At 33.4% G+C, this 23,653-nt stretch overlaps 5 protein-coding genes across 8 annotated transcripts; 2 read left to right on the top strand and 3 right to left on the bottom strand.

Annotated features, from left to right (window-relative positions):
• Nucleotides 1–167: 167 nt before the first annotated feature.
• LOC125053018 lies at nt 168–451 on the bottom strand. Its single transcript, XM_047654185.1, has one exon. It carries the CDS (start codon nt 449–451, stop codon nt 236–238), a length of 216 nt encoding a protein of 71 aa, XP_047510141.1. The 3' UTR covers nt 168–235.
• A 1-nt stretch (nt 452) lies between these two features.
• Nucleotides 453–945, bottom strand: LOC125053017 (small integral membrane protein 4). The gene has a single exon (XM_047654184.1). It carries the CDS (start codon nt 669–671, stop codon nt 453–455), a length of 219 nt encoding a protein of 72 aa, XP_047510140.1. The 5' UTR covers nt 672–945.
• A 3,738-nt stretch (nt 946–4,683) lies between these two features.
• LOC125052820 lies at nt 4,684–17,029 on the top strand. 3 transcript variants are annotated; one of them, XM_047653829.1, is made up of 6 exons: nt 4,684–4,879; nt 13,436–13,594; nt 13,792–15,103; nt 15,361–15,931; nt 16,015–16,754; nt 16,830–17,029. In XM_047653829.1, exons 1-6 carry the CDS (start codon nt 4,823–4,825, stop codon nt 16,904–16,906), a joined length of 2,916 nt encoding a protein of 971 aa, XP_047509785.1. In that variant the 5' UTR covers nt 4,684–4,822; the 3' UTR covers nt 16,907–17,029. The 3 variants fall into 3 exon arrangements, with proteins under 3 accessions (XP_047509785.1, XP_047509787.1, XP_047509786.1); XM_047653831.1 differs by having other exon boundaries at nt 4,812–4,901; XM_047653830.1 differs by having other exon boundaries at nt 4,864–4,973.
• Nucleotides 17,025–20,774, bottom strand: LOC125052821 (probable cytosolic iron-sulfur protein assembly protein Ciao1). 2 transcript variants are annotated; one of them, XM_047653833.1, is made up of 6 exons: nt 20,639–20,767; nt 18,862–19,070; nt 18,434–18,565; nt 18,008–18,184; nt 17,675–17,871; nt 17,025–17,228 (listed from the first exon to the last, which is right to left on the bottom strand). In XM_047653833.1, exons 2-6 carry the CDS (start codon nt 19,053–19,055, stop codon nt 17,044–17,046), a joined length of 885 nt encoding a protein of 294 aa, XP_047509789.1. In that variant the 5' UTR covers nt 19,056–19,070; nt 20,639–20,767; the 3' UTR covers nt 17,025–17,043. The 2 variants fall into 2 exon arrangements, with proteins under 2 accessions (XP_047509789.1, XP_047509788.1); XM_047653832.1 differs by lacking the exons at nt 17,025–17,228; nt 17,675–17,871; nt 18,008–18,184; nt 18,434–18,565; nt 18,862–19,070 and adding exons at nt 19,168–19,853; nt 19,922–20,109; nt 20,188–20,465 and having other exon boundaries at nt 20,639–20,774.
• A 151-nt stretch (nt 20,775–20,925) lies between these two features.
• Nucleotides 20,926–23,582, top strand: LOC125052822 (methylosome protein 50-like). Its single transcript, XM_047653835.1, has 6 exons — nt 20,926–21,316; nt 21,397–21,566; nt 21,788–21,961; nt 22,190–22,358; nt 22,800–22,971; nt 23,131–23,582. Exons 1-6 carry the CDS (start codon nt 21,205–21,207, stop codon nt 23,327–23,329), a joined length of 996 nt encoding a protein of 331 aa, XP_047509791.1. The 5' UTR covers nt 20,926–21,204; the 3' UTR covers nt 23,330–23,582.
• The last annotated feature ends 71 nt before the right edge of the window (nt 23,583–23,653 follow it).

Here is a 23,653-nt window from a genome sequence, read left to right on the forward strand (position 1 = left end):
CTTTATTATTCATTTTTCTTGATAGGTGGAACATGATTATAGATCTGTGCTTAACACACATAGTTAATTACTAGTTTAATAAGGTCAAAGGCTTTAAGATATACCTATTATTAAAATTATATATGTATAATTCAATATAAAATGTTTGTTGAATATAAAAAACTAAATAATCATATAAATATTTATTTACAATAGCATATCTACAATATTGTTATTATACTGTACTATGATGTCTTCATTTTTTTCCTTTTAATACACCTTCTTCCGTCAACTCAGACCTAATTTTTTCTTGAACATTTATTGGAAGATTTTCTAATTCTTTATTTATGTAAATATGTAAATCCACCAAAGGTTTATAGTGGTTATGAACTATTTGTGATCCTGCTAGCATTGATAGCATTGCTGCTACTGTAAAAGAAATATACTGACCCCAAGTGACACCTGCAGGCATCTTATTGCGACGAATATTTTTCGATTTTCTCTTCAACAATAGTTTTGGCCTGTCGCCTTTTAAATGTATTATAGAAATTTATATCTCCAACTTTCCACTTAATCATAGAAAATTCCAAAGCACCTCCAAACACAAAAAATATTGGCAGAAACCTGTATAAGCCTAAAGTTTTCTTTCCAGGAAAATGATTTACGAGTTTATAAATCCAACCTATTCGCATTTTAGATTAACATTACATCACACCCAAATCTCAAAAGTTGCTGCTTAAACCAGCAGTAAATTGTAAATGCAGATTGCAGTGACAGTTAATATTATTTTTAGGTTACTTTAAGTAATTGCTTTTGTAAGTAGCTATATAATAACTATACAAAATTTGACTTTGTAATTCTTGAGGTAAAACGTTCTCGACTCTCCGCTGACCGCTCTCGTAGTTAAGACTTTAGTTAAGTTATTAGTTAAGTTCTCAATTCTCATATATACGAAGGTACTCTGTGATCACTATTTATTTGTTTCCTCCACTTAGTCTGTGAAAGAAACAAATAAAGACAGAAGACTTTGGCCTAAAGGTCTAGATACCATAATTTGTAAGCAGTTCGTTGAGGTTCACAATCTTTCGACAGTTTACAATCTCGCGAGATAGATTACAATCTAACGGTGTTTACAATTTTACGTTAACATATACAACTGTTTTCTAATCACAAATCTTGCAAAGGTTTAAGGATACCTTAACCCTTTGTTTTTTACAATCGAGTAGAGTGTATAATGTATAGTCCTTTTCATGAAAGAAGTCCCCCAGACGCGGCGCTGCAATCGCATGACGTAATGTTGCCATTTATGAGTAAACATTTTACCTATTTTATTTACATTTAGCAGATGTAATTTATCAAATAATATTATTTTCTGCATACTTCGAAACAATATTTCTGTTATGTAAAAAGTATATTTTTATTTACTTATATTAGCGGTGTTCTACCTACTTACAGGGAAAAGATGAGAAAATAGGGTAAAGAAAAGCAATACAATTTTTTATTCAGAGTTTTATTGCATAATTGTTGGGTTACAATTTTTTTCGAAGTACACGCCGCTATTATACCTTCGTTTATAATTCTTGTTACAGTTTTCTCTGACACACCTGCAATTAAATTATGAACAATTAAAAATAATAGTAACTTTAAGTTTATAATGCTTATGTAATATGTAATAAGTATATGTTTTAATTTCAGTTACCTAGTTTCATCACGTTATGTATTTATTCAATTTTGTCGCAAAAACGAATTTATATCATAAAAGTCCCATCAATACAGCAAAAAATTATTAAATGGCAACTCTAAAAAGTACCCGTTATGGCGCCAACTCTCTTCCGAACATTGTTTAGTGGTATTAAAACACCTTGATTCTTATGTTCCGCTTCACAGAACTCTTTCACCTTTAATATCATTTCTCGAGCCGAACTTTTTACAACTTTTGGCATTGTAATCAATCTTTAAAATGCACTAAGCTAGTTAAAAATTCACAAAAATCTACCACAACAAACGCACTTGATAACATCGACGAATAACAACATTGCCGACCTGTCAAATTTAGTTCCAAAAATCGCCGCGGGACTTCTTTCATGAAAAGCACTATAGTCTTCATATTTACTTGATCTGTGCAGTGTGGAATGTGAATTCTGAATTCTGACCAGGGTTCACAACCGTACGATAATTATCGTACATTTGCGATAATTTCATAACTACGTACGATGTACGATGGTACATGACTATCGTACGCAGATTTTACGATAATTTCCAGTCTGATAAAAAATTTGATGATTACCCAGATAGCCCAATAACAATTACAGTTTTTAGTGTCAGTGCCATCTATTGGCTTATTTTTCTATTAGGAACTTATGCTGTCACAGCAGATGAATAAAGCGTTTATGTACAAACATAAAAACGCATCAGAATGCACAGCCAAAAAATTAACGATTTGTATGGTGACGCAGATTTGGAAGTCTTCGATAACATTTTAATACCTAACGAATTTTAAGTGATAAAAATAATATGCGATCTTTACGGACAATAGGTATATCACTCAGAGCGAACACCATATTGTTCGTATTTTTGTTCCTCTTTGACGGAAGAGATTGAATTATTATTTTTTTTTTCAATTTGAAAAACACAAGTTTACAAGATTTAAACTATAAATCGTTTGCAACATTTTATTTTCACGTTTCATATGATTTTTTAAAGTATTTTTAGCCATTTTCCTGACTGTACGATAATTTATCGTATATGGATCACATATACGATAATTTTACGGCCCTGGTACGATAACTGCCTGGCTTCAGGTTGTGAACACTGATTCTGACAACTGATAAAGTTCTACTGGTCGGTGTAAACTGTAAAGTGTAAACACTTAAAAGATTTTGAATGTGATTTGAATTTTCAAATTTTGAAATCGTTTGTATTTCTGCTTGTTTATTGTTTTTATTCAAATCTCGGACGGTTTTTGATTTATTATATTTTGTTTAATTTAACTATTGGCCATTATTATATAAACTAAAGTCTTACATCGCTTATTATTTCGGTAAGAATAATTTAAATGCGAAATACAAAAATCAAATGAATAGTGCTTCTTGTGAAAATAGCTTTCTCTTACTCTTGAAGAACCTGTCCCCAACAAGAATAACAGAGAGTGGTCAATTAAAAATAGGAGATACAGCTTGGGGAATCATTTTAGACTATACAATAGAGTCAGTAAAAATTAATTGTTATAAGCCAGACAAGCCTTCAACAACAGCTGTCTTAAAGATATCAGATGAGTTTGGACACACTGTATGTGTAATTAAGGGAAAGAGTGTAGGTCTTCTATTTGGTGTTAATGAAGAGGAATGGTCTGAGATAGAAAGTTTATGCGACTACAATCAGCAGCTTTTTTATAAATATTTTAAAGATGGACTTAGCAAAAATTTTGGGTCAGAACAAAGGCACTTTTATAACTTCTGCCATGTTAACAAAAAACAAGATGTATTTTTGGTTATTTATGAAAGAGGAGTAAATATGAGAAAAACAGATTACAGTGATACACTTCTGAATATTAAGCATATCCAGAATAATTGTAATAATCATATAATAAATTTGTATATTAATCATCTTAGAGAAAATAAAATGTAAATAGTTACCGATAAGCCGCTTGTGTTGAAGACCATATAATATTTTTAATTAGTTCTTAGTATGTAAACAGTGTAGTCACAATTTTTAATCATGAAAAGTTTAATGTATTAATAGAAGTCAATGTTTAATAAATATTTTTACTCACACCATGTTCTTATTTTGATGTAGATTTGTATAATAATTTGGTTTTGTGCATCTATTTAAGAAAAAATACCAGGATTGAATATTAAGTTCAAGTAGTATGTATATATAAGAAAATATTACATACAAGAACATCAAATAATTTTACCTGAGCTAACCTACCTATAATTCGAACTATATATTTATAAAAAAAACAATACACATTATCCTTACAGACCTAAGTCAATATAGTGTCGTACATACAATTTAAATAAGTTAAAGTTATTAAATACTATATAAAAATAAATAATACTCATTCCATATTAAGAATATGAATACATAGTTATGCTACTGTCAACTTGCTCCGATGTGACTACTTCAGTTCTTAGTTTTCATATATTGCTCCCTAAATCGCTATCATGTAATATTTACTTTTTAATGTAAATGAGTTATGCTGTAAAGTCCTTTGTTTTTTGCAAATATTGATTTTAAGAAAATAGTCTTTTACCCGATTCAAACGCGTTTAATAACTTAATTAAGGACGCGAGATGTACAAAGAATATCGTAAAATTTACCACCATTTGGTTGCAACATGGTGCGATGTGTGTAGGATGTTGTTTCTAGGTAGTATAAACGCTTGTGGGCGTTGACATCGAATGACTACCAAAACAATATTATACTGACGAAAGGAAATAAAGATACCTTAGTCTTAGGGTGAGATCTATAGTGCGCACTTAGACTTTGCTCAGACTTAACTACAACCATTCTTTACTTTTTTAAAGGATAATAAAGAAGGTATTGCATGAAATGAAACATCAATTTCTGTCTTAGCTTGAGCTTAGCTTAATCTCACCGTTAAAATGTCTATAAATATACTAAATCATAGTTTAACCTTAGTGTTTTTCGTAAGTAAAGTCTGAGCAAAGTCCAAGTGCGGACTATAGATCTCACCCTTAGTGGCTTTTAAGCTGTCGGTGTGCGTAGCCGACACGGTCATTAGTCTCCTTCGCGCTAGCGGAAAGAACATACGTGAACGTGCAAGCACGTTTTATTCGTATGCTGTAATATTGTGTAGCTGCAACGATCAAAACACGAAATGGAAGTCGCAGATCAATGGCGAAGGCAGTGGGCTGGGACTGCTGAATTTGGGAAGGTGAGGGCATCAACCGACACTAGTAAGTTACTAGCTTTTACAAAAACATTGAAAAGACGGCTAGGATAACATGACAGGACACCTTAGTGGTAGTGTATGTACTACATTAAGCTTGAATAACGTATGCATGTATAAGATGAATGAATTTCAAGTAATTTTGCATCTATAATAAACCTTTGTATAAGACTTACTCGCTTATATTCCTTTCACAGGATTGTTGTACCTACTTTTAATTCCAATTTATACATGGTTGAGATAATCTTAAAATAGAGATTAAATTAGTAAACTAACCTAACATATTTACAATCGTCATCGCCGAAAGCGTAAAGTTGCTTTTCCATATAAAGTGCAAAACCTGAATGACGTGACCGCCCGAGCAAGTTCGATTTTTTATTACACAAAAATGAATCATTGTGTTAATATAAAGTTCAATGCTTACAGTATTTATTTAACCGGTTATTTCTTTGTGTTCATTGAGATCTTATAATTCTATTTACAATTAGCTACTTGTTGACAAGACCTAAAAAATTCTAACAGTGTAACGAGAACTTGTTGATTTACATTATATTAGTTGAAGCCTACATTGTCTGCATAAAAATGAACCCATAGGTAATGTTTTACCAAACGTCATAAAAATTAGCAGCGGCGTAATGTAAAATTTTTTCCTGTTTTAGATCCTAAGCATATCCAGAGGCTATTTATTAGTACCAAAAATGGTACGATTTTTATATAGTAGATTGCAAAGATGAAGTTAATGTTACGTTACAGTACTTATAAAAGGTGAAAACTTAAACTCAGGAGTCAGGATTCTTTCATGAATTAATACTTTAGCTAAAACTTACAAAGCCTAAGGTCAAATAACTGGGCAAACTAAGTAGGTAGGTACAACCTTGTCGGCTGTCGCTATCTTTTAGGAACTCCACCTACTTGTACATTTCATTGTTTTATTACCTATACTTAATATATGTATAGGTATTATCTATTTAAATAGCTTAAACGTTTATGTAGAAAAAATAATGATTAACTTTAATATACATTAATATTTTTGCGTATAATTCTAAAGACTTTGATTTCTGTCAAAGCAATCGAAAACGATTTTTTTTTAGATTAATTAACACAAAAGGTTTCCGTAAGAAATTACCAAAATCTCCCTTTGGCTAGGAGAATTCAAACAATAACTGATATGATACAGTATTTGTGTTTATCTCTATGTAACCTAACTCTATTGAACTTAATTGTAATTTAAGTGTATGTTGGTTTTAATCAACCGCATGCAAACCACAGTTCTATTTGAAACAACCTTGGAACTTATGAGTTTGATCCTATAATTTTATTTTGAATTCCTACACTTCCTAAATACATTCCTAATTTATTTTTCGAAGTACATATTCCGTCCTCTTCGACAGGAGAACAAAAATATAGCGGTATTCCCAAAAGTGTTCATATATTTTTCCGCAATAAAAAACGGATGCTTTCTCAAACTACACTTTAACAGTGCCAAATATTCCGATCGTTTAATATTAGTTTACTTTCTATACATACTTTGTAACTCATATAGTGTCTTACGGGACTTTACACCTCATACACCTTAGATTAACAGTTAGGTAAGTAATAATATAGAGAAAGCATCTTAGAACAAATGACGATGTTCCGCTGATTTCCTTTGCCATTTCCTATATTCAAACATTTTCTCACGTTAGTAATTCACTCATTAATATTGATAAATCTCAAAAACTGAATTTCCTTAGTTTTTGCACGCGTTGACGTTTCTTTTATACTTTTTAAGGCCAACGGGGAATGGATTTAATGCCTTTTCTTCAACCGGTTTGTCAAACAAAAGCCTCCAAAATAATTGTTCGGATTTAATTGTTAACAGCCGTACTCAGTGTGTTACATGAAGAGAAAAGAGTGGAGATTTTGATGTTCAGCGATGAAATTGGGCAAACTATTTTGTTGCTAGTTGCGTCGTTCTTTAGATATAATTAATATACCATTAGATATATTTTATTGGACGAGGCTAGATAAGTATAGCAAGCGTAGGCTGTTTTTTATTTCAACGCGGTGAAGCACCCACTGATATTATTAATATCGAAACTTCGATATTTGTGTCTAAAATGCTAAAGAATGCGGCTAGGTTGGTGATTAAAAGTTACTGTTAAATTTTTTTGGTGGCCTCAGAAACATAAATTTTTGTTAGTTTTTAAAATTGTTGATTAGGAATCGAAAGATTATTATCGAGTTGGTATGTAATTGAGGTGCTTAACTACATATGTTTATTCTGTGATGCCTCTCCGGAAATCCTGCGCTAAGGCCGCTACGAGGTTACAGCAGCTCATGTGGAGCGAAGATAAAAGACAACTTTAAAGTATTCCTAAAATTACATATAAGAATTAAAAAAAGAAATTCTGAAAATAAAAGTACAGAATTTGATATCTATGCTACAAATTATAAACGTTTAGTTAACTATTATTACTTCAGGATTTTGATGTAAACTTGAAAACTTTGTTTCGCTTGCAATCAGAACCAAGACACTTAAGTTATGGTCCAAGATCCCAGGGCCGCCAGACGTCACGTATTTTCTGACGGATGAAATGTGGACGATTGGGTAGTGTTAGTATGTACTATGATCGTATGCCTACCTGCTAGCTTGGTCAAACGGCCAATTTCCAGGTATCAGGTAATCAAGGTACACAAAAACATTACTTACTTCACGTAAATTCTCATGGCTGATTTTTATATATGTTTTCGAGTGTATAGTTAGAAATAAATTGTCAATACTCCCAGACACTTTCCGTCGGCCATATTGCTTAACAGACGCTTTAAGGGTCTCAAAATAATTAGTCAACTTCACGTAAATTCTGACGCTCCATTTTTATATATGTTCATCCGACAACTATTTTAAAAGCTTTGACAAGAAGGCAGACCGATCCAAGGGGCCAATCATCCCCTAAACTAAATTTTAATATCTCTGTGAGTGGGAGCGCGAGAGCATTATCTACGCGCATGAGACTGAGTGAGACCGACTGCGCTGTTAAAGCCATGAAAATTATTTGAAAAATTATTATTATTCAAAAAGGGCAAGCAAAAGCCGTTTAATATTTTGAAGAAAAATGAAGAGTACCAACAAGCATTTCACCCTTTTGGTACGTTGGTGATGTAGATGAAGAAGAACGTGTATTCAACATAATACAAAAATTTATCTGAGATGTTCACAACGTTCCTGGAATAATTGATGTAGATGCTGCCAGACTACAGTTGTTTATCAATCACATGGTATCTGATATTAATGAAGAATTCAATCGAAAGAAGTTAAGAAACTTCGATGCCAGTAACTTACCACCTTGTAAAAGTGAGCTTTGGCAATGCAAGTATGAAGATGATAAATATTTTCAACCCCGAAAACAATGGCTGGACACTACAAGATGGTAAATATGATTTTCATTGGTTCGATGGAAATCAATTACCGGGTTTTTTCAGTGAGTCGCTGGAAGAACAATCAGGTAAATTATTTTTGTTTCTCATATTATTTGTATCTTTTTAGTTTTTTCAGACCTTCATTGTTCAATTTGTTTTTTACAGAGGAAGACAATAAGGATAATGCTGATGATGACGATCACGATTTAGATATTCAATTTCAAGATTGATATTTGATGATGATGATAATGAAGATTAAAAGCCACTGTTAAGAAATATTGAAGAATTAATATTTTTCCACTTTGTTTCCAAATGTCCAATAAATAATTAATTAAAAAAATTGCTGCTATTTAAATATAAGTGGTATTTTAAAAAAATATTTTTTAGTTCTAATTAATAAATTGACAAAAAAAAGATGTCGGCTAACTTTAGTATTATTTATTATGTGTCAATTTTTTTCTTATTTTTGTTGCTATAATTTACTTGTCAACAAAAGTTCTAAAAATTATAAAATATCTGTTCAAGTAATTTTCATGGCTTTAACAGCGCAGTCGGTCTCACTCAGTCTCATGCGCGTAGATAATGCTCTCCCACTCATAGAGATATTAAAATTTAGTTTAGGGGATGATTGGCCCCTTGGATCGGTCTGTCTTCTTGTCAAAGCTTTTATAATAGTTGTCGGATGAACATATATAAAAATGGAGCGTCAGAATTTACGTGAAGTTGACTAATTATTTTGAGACCCTTAAAGCGTCTGTTAAGCAATATGGCCGACGGAAAGTGTCTGGGAGTAATGACAATTTATTTCTAACTATACACTCGAAAACATATATAAAAATCAGCCATGAGAATTTACGTGAAGTAAGTAATGTTTTTGTGTACCTTGATTACCTGATACCTGGAAATTGGCCGTTTGACCAAGCTAGCAGGTAGGCATACGATCATAGTACATACTAACACTACCCAATCGTCCACATTTCATCCGTCAGAAAATACGTGACGTCTGGCGGCCCTGGGATCTTGCTCTATTATATGTCATAAACTTCTACAATTGAGTTGAGTTAAGAATATGTACCGAGTTGAATTTCCATTCTATTACCATAATGATTCGAATCAAATACTGCGCAGTATAAATAGTATGACTAAATAGCTTCCACTAAATACAGATGAATCAGATAAATCGGGGTTTCCTTAACTGATTTGATTATTTAAATTCAATAATCGTAGATTTCTCAGATTTGATCAAACATTTTCCTCGTAAAATAACGACGTATAAACGAGGTGTGACGTATAGAATTATAATGAAATCGTTGTTTTCATTAAAATTATCATTCCAAATTTGAAGTATACGTTTGCGTTACGTCATAGTAGGTTTTTTCTATCTTGGTAATTCCAATTGAGTGAAACTCTACTAGAGAGCAGATGTGAGACGGAAAAGCGCATTGTTCCCTGTTCAGAGACTAGTATATCTTATTGTATACAATGCTGCCTTTATAGTTTAGTTATAATGCGATGTAAATTTACGAAAAAATATTCCTTTAAATTTAAACAATCTTTTGACAATCATATATGAGAATATATGTTCCATCAGTGCCTCGCCGATGTTATTTACCCAAATAATATCTAACCTGGCCTAAGACCTATATAATATAGAAATAGTCAAATCTATTAAGAACTAGCTGGCCTAGCGAACATCGTACCGCCTAACAGTCTATTCTTTATTTTTTTTAAATACTTATTCTGCTATTCACCGGTCTAGCTAGTAAGATAAAAAAAGAAAGTTGATAAGACAACAAATATATTGTGTCAAAAAGGTATGATATGGTATTAAAGTTCAAATTGACTTTTAAGTATTATTACGAATATTTTGTATGGGAATACAGAAAAGTTGTTTTTAGACTTTTTCACTCATTTTTTTTTAATTTTTCTCTCCGTAAGAATTATCCTCGTACTTCAAGGAATATTACTGTCCCCACTCCTCGCCCACAATATTACCATAATTTATTTCACACCTTGTTAATAAACTTATTTGAACGAATGATTATACCGTTACCGATTTTGTCTATGCCTGCTTGTTCTGACAGTTGATAAATTAACTTTACCCATTTCCCCCTTATGGTATTAAATTATATTATATTAACCTCACCTTCATTCATATTGAAGCCATTCGAAATTATAACAAGATCACGTAAATATAAAAGTTTTCACTATATAATTAATATTGTATTACTTTCTTAATAAAACTGGTTTCTATCCAGTTTCGCGTAAACGAAAGTTGATAAGAAACTTGTAACCGCCCGTGAATTCGTCTTAATAGAAAAGTCCCTTTTTTCTAAACCAAAACGCAAACTGCATTTAAACGCGTTTAACTATCGTACTCTGCCTATATACACTCGGCGTCAAAAAAATCGCACCTTTCTTAAAATTCGTGTCAAGCGATTATAACTTCTAAGATATTTCCTGTACCCTATCATTATTAGTATCATTTAGAAGCTCAATTAATAAGCTTTCAAAAAAATTATCGTTTGTTTACGGAAAATCAAAAACCACAAATCCCCAGCACTTTGATTAAAAAGTGGCGATGTACGCGTTTGGAGGCTCACTAATTGTAACACCCTGGATGCGTATAAAACGAGGGGGTAAAAGTCAATTATGGGTTATTCGCTATCCAGATGTCACAGAGGTCACTCTTGAAGAGCTTCGACAAGAAAAAAACCCAGTGAAAATGGATACCATGGCAAAGCAGCAGCTCAAGTGGTTGCCCTACTGCAAATCGGACTACGGCAGGTTGAAGTTGCTCGGCAACTGAAAATCAGCCGATTTCCAGTACAACGGGTATACCAACGGTTCCAAGAGACTGGAGGTTACATCAGGAGACATGGATCCGGGAGACGTCGCTGCACTACCGTCAGAGGTGATCGCTTCATTGTGTCGACGTCTTTGCGGAACCGCTTCTCCAACGCTGTGGAGCTGCAGCAGCGGCTTTGAGCTACTCGAAGGACAGCTCACAGCGTCTCCACTATCAGAAGAAGGCTGTGAGAGAAGAATTTGCTGCCCCGGAGAGCTGCTACAGGCCCCCAATTGACTGCCATCCACCGGACGAAAAGGAAGCGATTTTACGAAACGCACGTGCCGTGGACATTCGACCAGTGGAGGAATGTCCTGAACTCCGACGAAACCCGAGTGTGCCTATACACCAACAACATGCGTAAGAGAGTCTACAGGCGACCAGGGAAGCGTTTCACACCAGCCTGCACCGTGGAAACCGTCGGATATGGACGAGGATCCCGCATGTTCTAGGGCGGCATTTCTATCGACGGCAAGACAGACCTCGTGTGCGTCTCCAGAGCTGGAGATGGTCACGGCCCGGGGTCTCTGACTGCCCACCGGTATATCACCGAGGTTTTGGAGGAGGATGTTGTCCCATGTGCAGGTTTTGTCGGCGCCAACTTCGAGTTCATGCACGTCAACGCCCGGTGCCACACAGCCTTAATTGTCAAGGACTACCTACGTCGAGTTGGCATCAAGGTTATGGACTGGCCAGCAAGAAGCCCCGACCTCAATCTTATCGAGCACCTCTGGGACGAGCTGAAACGCCGAGTTCGGGCCCGTAATCCAGCTCCTGCCACTCTCGATGAGCTTCGAGATGCCGTCATCAAGGAGTGGGACAACATTCCCCCGGAACACGTCGTGACGCTCATCAGGTCCATGACTGACCGCTTGGAAGCTGGTCGGAGGGCTAGAGGAGGCAACACTAGGTTTTGAGACTAATTTTTAAGGATTGTCATTGTTTATTTTAAATTTTTGTATTGTTCCTTTTATTTGTAATTTTGATCAGAATACACATTGTGTTTCACATTTTCCCAGAATTTTCTTTTTTTATGGGGGTTGTGGCCAATTTCCTACCGTTTTCAAATAAGGGATTTCATTAGCTTTCAAATGATACTAACACTTAAAGGGTACAGGAAGGATCTTCGGAGTTATAATCGCTTTACACGAATTTTAGGAAAGGTGCGATTTTTTTGACGCCGAGTGTAGTACACAGAGCAAGCTATATTTTTCACTGCTGAAGAGCAAATTCGAAGATCTAATTTCATTTAAATTAGAAATTATTCCTGAATATTTTACAACAGAAGATTGTTTTTATCGACTTACAATTTAGAAATTGTTTCATACGAGAGTAAATTGTACAGAATACAGGAGTCGGGAATAGAAAATATGTGTAGACATTGTTTAAAAAACTATTTTTAATTATTACCCTGGTAATAATCCTTTAAATTTGTCATTACTTAAGAGTACGACGAGAGATGGAGACTACTTTCTGTAGACATATTCAACATTACGAAACCTGCGTACTTGTTGACGCCGTGACTTAACTCTAACACATAAGAATGTGGCTACGTCCATTTCCTTTTAAAGAAAAAGTAAATTATTTGCAATATATTCATTAAAACTGCTTTAGCGTTTGAGAGCCTTTACGTTTTTATATGAGTCACGGGTGGTAAACACTTCCGCAAAATATTTTTTAATACAAAATCCTAAAGTTCAATTGGAATTTAAAGACCCCACGTCTTAGATAACTAATACCTTACATCACCTCCACAAGGTCAAATCTAGAAAGTTAACTAGACACAGACTAGCTTACGTCATAATTAGCTTTTAATGGTTTAACTTAAACAGATGTTTACAATTCGCTCTAAATATATCAGAATGTCATGGTGAAAAATGTTTCAAATCGTGTGTCAGGTCTTTTCACTGTCTAATCAATAAAGAAAAGAATATAGTAAAAAAAAAAGGTGTATTTGTATAGGAGTGTTAGTGGCTAAGGCGTGCGACCCTCGTCCCTGAGTTGGGGTGTTCGAAGCACAAGCAAATTCCTTTGGTGCACACCAAAGGAATTTTCTTTCTTTGTGCGGAAGTAGCACTTGCTCCTACGGTAAAGGCAAACATCGTGAGGAAAAGCCAAAAATCGTTAACATGTGTCAGACACAGAGGGCCGATCACCTATTTGTCTATTAAATAAAACTGATAAAAGAAAATCGATTAATTCTGAGGCATAGACTCATATTGGAGTGTAGCGCTACTGAATTATTATTATTTATGGATTTGTTATACTTATTTAATGTCCTGTGGTATTTGCAGGTAACTGAAGGCGGTGTGACGCGTCGAGTCGCACGCGCAATGGAAGTGTTGCATGCTAGCGCCCCAGGTGCTAAAGTTCGTGTAATGAGAGCGGCGTACCATTCCTCTTCTGGTCCTGGCGCACCAAGCTCTTCCTATTTGATGCACTCTTCAAGACGAGTAAATATTTGATTTCTATGTTTTTATCGCTTTTTATAGCTTAGCTTAACGTAGTACACAGATAACGCATCAATTTAATACTGTAATCCTACGTGCGTGTATAGAAAACATGCATAGATAAGTTATGTGGTCAAGAGATATTAAAACACAGATCATTGACATGTCTTATATGTTATATAAATAACAATATGTTTTAGGTCATATCATCAGGATATCTTCCAGAACAATCTCCGGCATTACCATCAAAACCATTAGAAATATCGTCACTGCCGTTAGAATCATCTCCTGAAGTTGACAATGAGAAATTGAATTATAAAGTTACTGAACCAGATGACATTGAAATATCAGAACCTTCAAAGTGGAGAATCACAACGGGGAAGTCTTCAATTAGAATGCCCAGTGAGGAATCTTCGTCAACCGATAACGCCAATATCATTGATTTAGACTCGAGAAATAGCAGTAGAAACACCACTAGAAGCTTTCGAAACAGCGAAAGCAATGAAGATAGTATCAAAAATATACATGTCAGAAATCATCGGGTATCACCTTTATTAGACGCTCCTGTAAGTCTTAGCACTTTAAAATATACATCTCTTCTAAACGGCAGTGATGAATGGAATAACAGACGTAAGAGTTATAGTTTCGAAGACACCACAACGTTAAATAGCAAAAGTAGTGATACGTTAAATATTATGGATTCTTCTACTGATAGTGGGATTTGTAAGTCAACAGAAATTGTAAGCGATTACAATACACATCATTTTGAAAATATGTCGATGCGACGTAGTAAAGAGAGATTATCTGATTTGCCTGAGGAATCATTTCAAGACTGGCTGTGGAAAAATAGGCCAACATCAACATTTAAACCAACACGAATTAGTCCATTAAAAGAGCATCACGAAAAATATTTAACAGATGATAACAATATAATTTCACTACAATCTAAAGGAAAAGTTACCATAACATTGCCAGTTACAGTTGAAGATGATGATCCTTCAATGTTGACTTCAGACGATAACGATAAAAGAACAAAAAAGGTTGGATTTTGTAAAACGGAACTACATTTTGCAGCGGAGTCCGGTACTGTAAACATAATTGCTACTGACGAGAAACCACCCCCTTCTAATGACTTTAGGAGAAAGAAAAGTGTTTTTGCGCCATATACAAGTAAAGTTGACAAATCAATAACACTTTTTGGAGAAAAGTCTAGTTTTCGAGATGTGCCCATTAGTATAGATAAACAGGAATGTGCTGATCTAGATGATAATATAGCAGCTACAAAAAGTATTCTTAAGAACAGAATTCCGAAACCCAGACCATATCTCTTAGGAGAAAATATGGCACTTGGGGATTCATCGGAAGACAAATATACAGAAAATAGTACGTTTCCGACAGCTGTAACTTTAATAAATAGGCAGTTTGAAATTGAACAGAAGCAGACTAAGTTTTATAGTAATAGAGCTACGGATGAAGAAACGTATAGTAATCATTTGAGGACACCAAATATAGGTAAGAAAATTATTTTAATGTATTTTATTATTTTAAAACATAAATAGAATATAATAAATTTTTGATCCATCAATTTGGATTTTGAAACAGTTACTGTCGAATTTTTTCTCGCTCATCTTGGTAGTACTTTAAAATTATTGCGAACAAAATTATGATCTAAAATATTTATGTTTGTGAATTTTATGTCAAAAATCTTTGGTTTTACTTGAATTAAACAGTTACTTTGAAATATAATTTGTCATTTTGATCTTTATCAGGTCCTCAAAAACATATTCAGTCATTAAATGGCAAAAACACTCCAGAAACTATAAAATCAATGAATGCAAGTAACCATGAAGAACATGACTACAAACCTACCTCACTAGCTCCCACTGGTGGTAAATTTAAAACTCGTCAACTTCGAGACAGCGATCTCACCTTCTTTGGCATTCAAAACAATAGAAACAACGAAGAAATACAAACACTCGATAACCTACAAGAAGAAATTCTTCATTCAGTCAAATTAGTACAAAAAATATCAAACAGTGTTTGCAATAGCGAAGCAGAGTCGGATGATACTCCTGAGTATCAAAATATTTCTAATATTAAATATCGTCCAGTTCCTACACCAAAACCAAGAACAAAATACATAGAAGTATTAGAGGACAATCGAAATAAATTGTTAAAACCCATATCGGAAGCAGATAACGATGTTCCCAAAACGACTCGATCGGCACGTTTGAAGACTACACACGAAAGCGCATCTTCAACGAGTAGAAGTTTATCAGAATCACCGAGAAAAGATTCACACGTAACACGAAACAAAATATGTGAAACTTCGCCGAAACGGTGAGTATTCTTAACATTTTATACTAACTTATAATTATTGTTCCTGTTGGTATTTTAATTTTAAGCATAAATTATATTTGTAGGTCAACCAGTATGAACCGTAAGCAAAGCGGAAGTGTGGATAAATATAAAGGACACCAAAATACTAAACATAAATCAGCGAATAAAACGCCTGAAGAAACTGTGTATGTAAATATAAATGCTAAGAAAGATACACCAAAACATTATTTGGGAGGCAGGAACAGTCCAACAAAATTGAAATTGAATTCTGATAATATTGAAGTCACGACTACACGAAATTACGAGGTCACGAAAAACAAACAAACGAAGAGCGATGATCGCAAACCAAAACGAACAGAAAAACTAACCACGCCTGACCTTTCGACTTCACGCAATGAAGACATCAAATCGGAAAGATCGAAAACCTCACAAAGTGCAAAGTTCCATAATCGGTCAACTGAGACTAACCAAAAAAGTAAAAATTACATTGAAGGAAACAAGGAGGTGCATAGAAATGGATATATTCACAATTCCGAAAAGGCTTTCACAAAAGATAAATCTAAGCGACCAAGTGACCACATTTCCAGGTTAGCAACTAAAACTAATCCTAGTCCAGATAAATTAAAATCCAAGGAATCTGCTGCCACCGAACGAAATTCATCTAAGTCTAGAAAAAGTAAATACGTCATTAACTATGATGATAAAAACGGAACTGTATCCTCCATTTGCAAAATCAAACCGAGTCCAGATTTCCTTAGAAAGGAACCTGTACAAAACCTCCCTACAACTGATAAAAAAGTCAAATCGAGAAAATCTGGCTTCCGTAAGTAATCGATGTAAGTAACGTGCATGCCTTTTTCGACGAAAACCAAAATTTAATTTAAAAAGTGTCTTTCAGTTCAAACACCTGATCACCATTGGCTATCCGGGGTTAACACGAAAACGCATGCACGAAAAACTTGCCAGTTATTATAATGAAGGTGAATTACGGAATCAAGAATTAATTAACTGTATTTAATGTAAAATATTAATGATCTCATAACATAGAATACAACCAGCTAATTTGCATATACTAATGGAAATAAAATTATAATGCTGTACTATCGTTTTATTTACACTGTTGTTAAAGGATCTTTATCACATTTACTTACAATAACTTCGACATTATTGAATAGTTCATTTTGAAGGAAGGTTGAAAAGTTCTTTAAGAATCCCCTTTCAGAATCAGAGTGGTTGGTTAATATAACTGATATACCTTTTTGGGTAGCATCCAGTACATCATGGTGTAACATTTCACCTGAAATAATTTATTTTATTAATAAGTTTGTTAAATAAAATTATTTACAATTGACTGTAAAAGTAAAAAGTTTGTATATAAATGTAGTGCCATCTATGGGTGATTTTAATCAACAACAGAATAATAAAACATGACAATTTTTTTATGTTGTTTATACTAATTTTCAGCAGTTGGTTAAATTTTGTCGCTACAAAAAGTCGGAATAAAACATACTGACTTTACTGCTATAAATAAATACATTACAAGTTTCACACTCTTACACATCTTCACATAGCTTTTTTAAAGGGTTGCCTGGAGATCCCTTAAAGCGATAAGCCCTTTACACTTTAAATCTTATTTATATAAAATTATATTTCTATATCAATAAATCAATTTTAAGTGAATATATAAACAAGACTAGAATTCTCACACAGTCAATGTTATACTCAAAATTAATTATTCAGTACCTGTAAGGAATAAATCGGCAGACACATTTTTCAATACTGACGCTCCTGATCCAGCACATAGTGCAATTGTTTGCAGGATTTCTTCATCCATCGCTTTACTTCTGGCTAAGGCTAGCCTGACATATTGCAGACCCGTGAGTTCTTTTACTCTTGCTACAGCATTTGACACAGAAATTCTTTCCTCTAAGTGCAAAAATCTGAAAAAAAATAACAAGTCAGTACGAAATGTAAATGATATGAATAACCCAGATAAAGCAACAACTTTGGAATAGGATTGGATATTTAGAGTAGGATTTTTCCGGAGGAGCTCTTTAATATAAAGATCAAACCTACCTTCCACATCCTGTTTTAGGGTCTACGCCAGGTGTAATAGGTTCAGATTTTCCAACGGGAAATGCTGAGGCCAGCCAATCATTCACTCCACCCTGAACAGCATCCCAACTTGTATGTGGTGAATATAGAAAAATCCTTTTTTCTAGTAAAAACGACACTATACGCTCTTTCCATGCACTGAAATACGATATAATTTTTACCAAGGTTTTTTTTTTAATTGACATTTAACCACTCTGATGATATGAAGATTGAGATACCATGATTATCAAATTTAATCAGTTGATCCATTGCGACGTTTTTAAGATTAGTATATCACAAACACTATACAAAATGTATCAAAACTGTATATTTTGTACTTTTATTTCTATATGTTCATAAATAAAAGATCTCAAAAGGCAGTACACAAAATAATGAAAACAGTATTACCTTTGCTTCACAGATTTCATAGGTGCAAATATAGGAGGATGGTATGATATTATCATTTCACAGCCTTGATTGTCGGCTTCTAAAGCAACATCTTCTGTTAGATCATTTGTTAACAGGATCTTTTTAATGTTCCTAAAAAAAAAAGTTAATTCTTAAACCATGTTATAAGATTATCTAAAAACTTTTATGATCACTAGGTTCTGTTTTCTCTGAAAAAACGCCTGGAGCACTAGGCTTACAATTGTCTTGCCGGGCTTTAAGGCAGTGGTTTCTTGAGGATCTTTAAGTTGTAACAGTTCAGAAATACCAGGATTCACAGCTGCTCTTTACATTTATTTATAAGTATTCAAATTATCTGCATTTAGCAATAATAATAAAAAACAGGAACTGTATCCTTACACATAATTTGGGCAAATAAAGTTACAAACCTTGGTGTGTATGGTTCCACTAGTAATCCAGTGTTGTCCCAACTTTCAGAAAGAGATTTTGGTGCAAATTTCTCTAATGCAGCCAACACTTGACGTATAGTTGTGTTGGACATATTTTCACTTGTTAGTTTTGTGATTGTGCAATATTTTTGTAACTGCAGTGTTTTATAAGAAAATCTTGATATTCTAAACATTAGATATTAATTACCCTGAAACAAGGTTTTTATTTAATGTGGATTTAAATTTATAATATTTTGGCTCTACAATGTAAACATGTATTTCCTAAGAGAATAATAACACAAGACATAAACAAAACTCATATAATGACAAAAAATAACCATACCACAATTATCAGTACTTAACTAGTTACAATAAAATATACAGCATTAAATATATGTTGAATTCTGCTTATTAACTAATTATGTAAGCAATCACTTTAGTTATTCATCAAGAAACTTCCAAATTTTTATTTGTCCATCATCACTGCAGGACACTAGTTCATTGTTTGCCGTTGGATTCCACTTAACACAGTTAACATCTTGGGAATGTGCATCATATTTTTTACAAATTAAATCAAATGTTGGTGCATCTGGATCGGAATCTTCAGCCTCTTTAAATATTCTGATTATATCATCGCCACTTGCGGTAGCTATTAGACCAGAATGGTGACACCAAGCTATATCATATATAGCTCGTGTGTGGTAACCAGATAATGTACAAATACATTTCCAAGATGATTCTTTATCAGATACACTAACACCTAGCTCATTATTAGGTTTATATTCCTTCCATATTTTGACTGTGTTATCAGCGCTGCATGTGGCTAATCTCTCTCCTGTTTTATCAAAAGTTAAACTCCATACAGTAGTCTCATGTGACTCTAGAGTTGCAACACAATTCCAGTCACTGTCCAATTGATCCTCTTTATATATTTTGACTGTATTGTCATAAGAAGCAGATGCCAATACTTCAAGAGATGGGTGCCATACAACCTATAACAAGACCTTCATTAAGTAATGTATACTCTAAAATGGAGTATGAACCAGAATAAACTACACACTTTTTTCACATCTTGATTGTGAGCATTAAGTACTGCTTCACAAACATACTCATCATCACCAGCCACTTCCCAGACCCATACTGATTTATCTCTACCGCAGGTAGCCAGCAACTGCCCAGAAGGTGACCATGCTACACTTTTTACTTCATTTTCATGTCCCTCCAATGTAGCATTGCATTCAAACTGACCTGATAACAATATTATTATCAAAAGTATTCTCTTGTAACTATTTCAACATGAGTAGTTTATATTTTGGGTATACACACCACTCTTTTTATCCCATATAGCTGTAGTGCCATCAAAACTAGCAGATGCTAAAAAATTTCCACAAGGAGACCACGCAACTTCTCTTATAGTCCTTTGGTGTCCATCCACTAACATAGTCTTCACAGCCCATCCTTGATTTTCCTTGCTCCATAAGTTAATAACTTTATCCTCTCCACATGAGGCAAATATATTTCCATTTGGATGCCATGAGACATTCCACACAATGCCCTTGTGGGCATTTATAGATTGTAGTAACTCTAACTTAGCCATATTAGTCCTAATAAAATGTACAATTATATGAGTCAATAATAATTCCCTATGATTATTTGGGTTCATCCCAAATAAATAAAAAGTATAAGAGGTTATAGCCATAATATTAAGTCATAACATAAGTCATACATCCAGTATTGAAAATATAATTTTATATATTCTTGTTTTTCCCATACGTACCGAATGTAATAATTTTATTGATGAATAGATATTTAATTGTTCACTTATACACTTAAATAATTATTGTTGCTGTAATTGTAAAAACTTGATAAGTCAATGGTCAAGTCAAAATTATCTTTATTTCCAAAAGATTTTATTTTAAACTTCAAAGTCAAGTAATGATTAAAATACCGACTAAGTGGTAGTTAAATTCGTTTACAGACATCTGACAACTGAAAACTTCCTTACTATTCAGTCTGGTTAACCGTCAAAATGATGTAAAAATTCATTTCTCAGCTAAAAAAAATCCAATCAAAGTTATTACTTATTAGTTATCTTTGAAACATACATTTCAAATATTTCCGCTTTCTGAAAAACTTCAAACAAACTGAATATTATTTCAACAAATATTACAGATTATTTGTAGTCCAGGTACTAGATGAGTACTTTACAAATAGATAATATTATAAATCTTTAATAACACAATCTAATAACAATTAAATAAAAATAACCTCCAAAGTATCGGTTTTCGGTATTTATTTTGCCAAGTTATTGCTGCTTGTACACCGCCTAGCAACGACTTTAAGATGGAACCAAGTAATAGACTTATTCCTCCTCATCTAAATGCCGAGACATATAGAATGGAGACCTCTGGAACATACACACATGCTTACTTGGATTTTGTCCGTGTTCATAAAGGTAAACTAAAAATCCCGTTTGTAACAATAGAAGACGATTATGTGATACTTTATTACGTCTAATATTACTTATATTTTCAGATGGACATATATTAGTAGGTTGTTCAGAACTGACTGGTCGATATTGGAATGGAGGTGCTTGTATTTTACCAAATGATCAGGAAAGTGATTTTCAAAAGACAAATTTCAAGCGTGACATAAACTTGGCAAGTACAACTGCTGATGGTTGCTTCTCAGGAAGCTCAGACAAGGTATGAGATAGTCATAACATTCACAAACAACAACAAACAGTTTTCATAGCTCAAATTCACAATTTAGCAGTGTTTAAATTAAAGATCTTTGGTTGGACTAATCCTCATATCAAATCTTGCAACAATTATTTGCAATATTAACATAAATTTACATTGTGCATATTGTCTGCAATATTTATCATTTAATATGTTTGTGTTTATTAAAGTGTGTTAAAATTTAGGTTATATTATGTGAAGATACAGGTGCAATAAGTATTTGGTCAAAGAGTGAAGATGCATGGTCAACTTGGAAAGAAGATTTATCAGTAGCAGAACATGATGGCCCAGCACTTGTTATAGAATGTCTTGATTCCGATAGGCTGTATGTGTCAGCTGGTGGGGATGGTAATGTGAAGGTAATCGTTTATTTTAATAATTTATTGTCATATTTAAAGACATAATGATACAGCCTGAACTAAGTTTGTTGTTCTGTATATTTTTTTGTGTGGTAAAAAAAATTTCTTATGAGGGTATTATGCCTTAAAATGCTGGTCAATAGATTTAAAAAAAAAACATGAAAGAGTCTCAAATTTACATAGAAACAAGTACAAAAAAACAAAAGCTGAAATGAATGATTGTTATAGGTATGGGACATTCGGGACAATATGATATGTTTACGTAACTACAATTCAGCACATAGCATGCAAGTTAATACTATTGGAGTGAAGCCAATGTCACAAAAACATTTTGTAACTGGTTCCCTAGACGGCTTTATTTCGGTGTGGGATGAACACACAAACAAGCCTGTTTATGGTAAGGAAATATCCCTTAGTATGAAGATGCCTCTGTGGCTATTGTGAACATAAATGTATAACTCCTAAGATTCTAGAAAAATCAAATCAATGAAATAGTATTAGGATTGCACTAAAACATAGTACAAATAATAATAATTAAAATACAATGTTAAAGAAAGTGGCATTACAACCTTTTAGGTTTGGACCTCAGAATGATGTATTAGTTTCGTGATCATTTGTTTTCTCTAATAGACAACTAAGTGATCAGGCTTTTGTGTCTGACACCCCGACCTTTTATATCTATTTGATGTTTTCCTTCACCTCACAAATAAGAATGAGAGTTGCACGCTTAATCAACTAGGCCAACACTGCTCAGTAATAGACAAAAATAATAAGGAAAAAGTACCGCCCTGCCACATTATATATCACTTGTATATTAATCCTGTAATTTTTATTTCAGATGTTATTGAAAACAACTGTGGGGTTCGATGTCTCCTGTGGATCGAAGAAAATAAATTATTATTTGGAGATGAATCTGGTCAACTCTCTCTAATTGATCTAAGGGATTCTAAAAATGCAATAAAGTTACATGAATTTCCTGCACCTGTTCATAGAATTGCTTTTAATCCGAGGTTAGGTGAATTACTATTGGACTTAATTAAATATTTTGAACTAATTATACTAAAGTAACACATTTTTTCGCATAATGATGTCAATTCACTTAAATCATTAGAAGTATTATGTTGCCAACTTGATGAAACTTGTGGATAATGCACTTACTTTTTTTTCAGATCAAGTAACATTGCAGTTTGCTGTGATAACCAAATACTTTCAGTGTTTCATATTGATGGTGAAAAACTCAATCTTGTGTATGAGCGTAAAGCGCATCAAGATTGTATAAGGGGTCTGGCTTGGGATGAATCTGAGCCCAATGTATTACACACTGTAGGGTGGGATGGTGAACTTAAAAAACATATTATTAATGAATAAAATTCCCATTTAATTTTTTAAAATAAATACACGTTTGTTGACCTGATTTTATATGCCGAGCCAAAATTTGTCTTTCGTTTAACTGAATAAAAGAAAATTTCAATGTTTTTCTGTGATTGAATTCATAATAACACTTGATTCAATTGCAAACATAGATGTATATCAGAATTTTCTTAGTAAAAAGTTTTCTACATGTTATTCAATAAAATTGTGTTCTTTGCATTAGTTTTAAGAAAAATATTTTCCCACCAAACATTTTGTTTTATTTTTACATTCGACATCGTTTGTGTAATTTCCACCTTTACTTAATATACATAGTTCAAC

This window comes from Pieris napi, chromosome 10 (genome assembly GCF_905475465.1).
Source record: "Pieris napi chromosome 10, ilPieNapi1.2, whole genome shotgun sequence".
NCBI lineage: Eukaryota > Metazoa > Arthropoda > Insecta > Lepidoptera > Pieridae > Pieris > Pieris napi.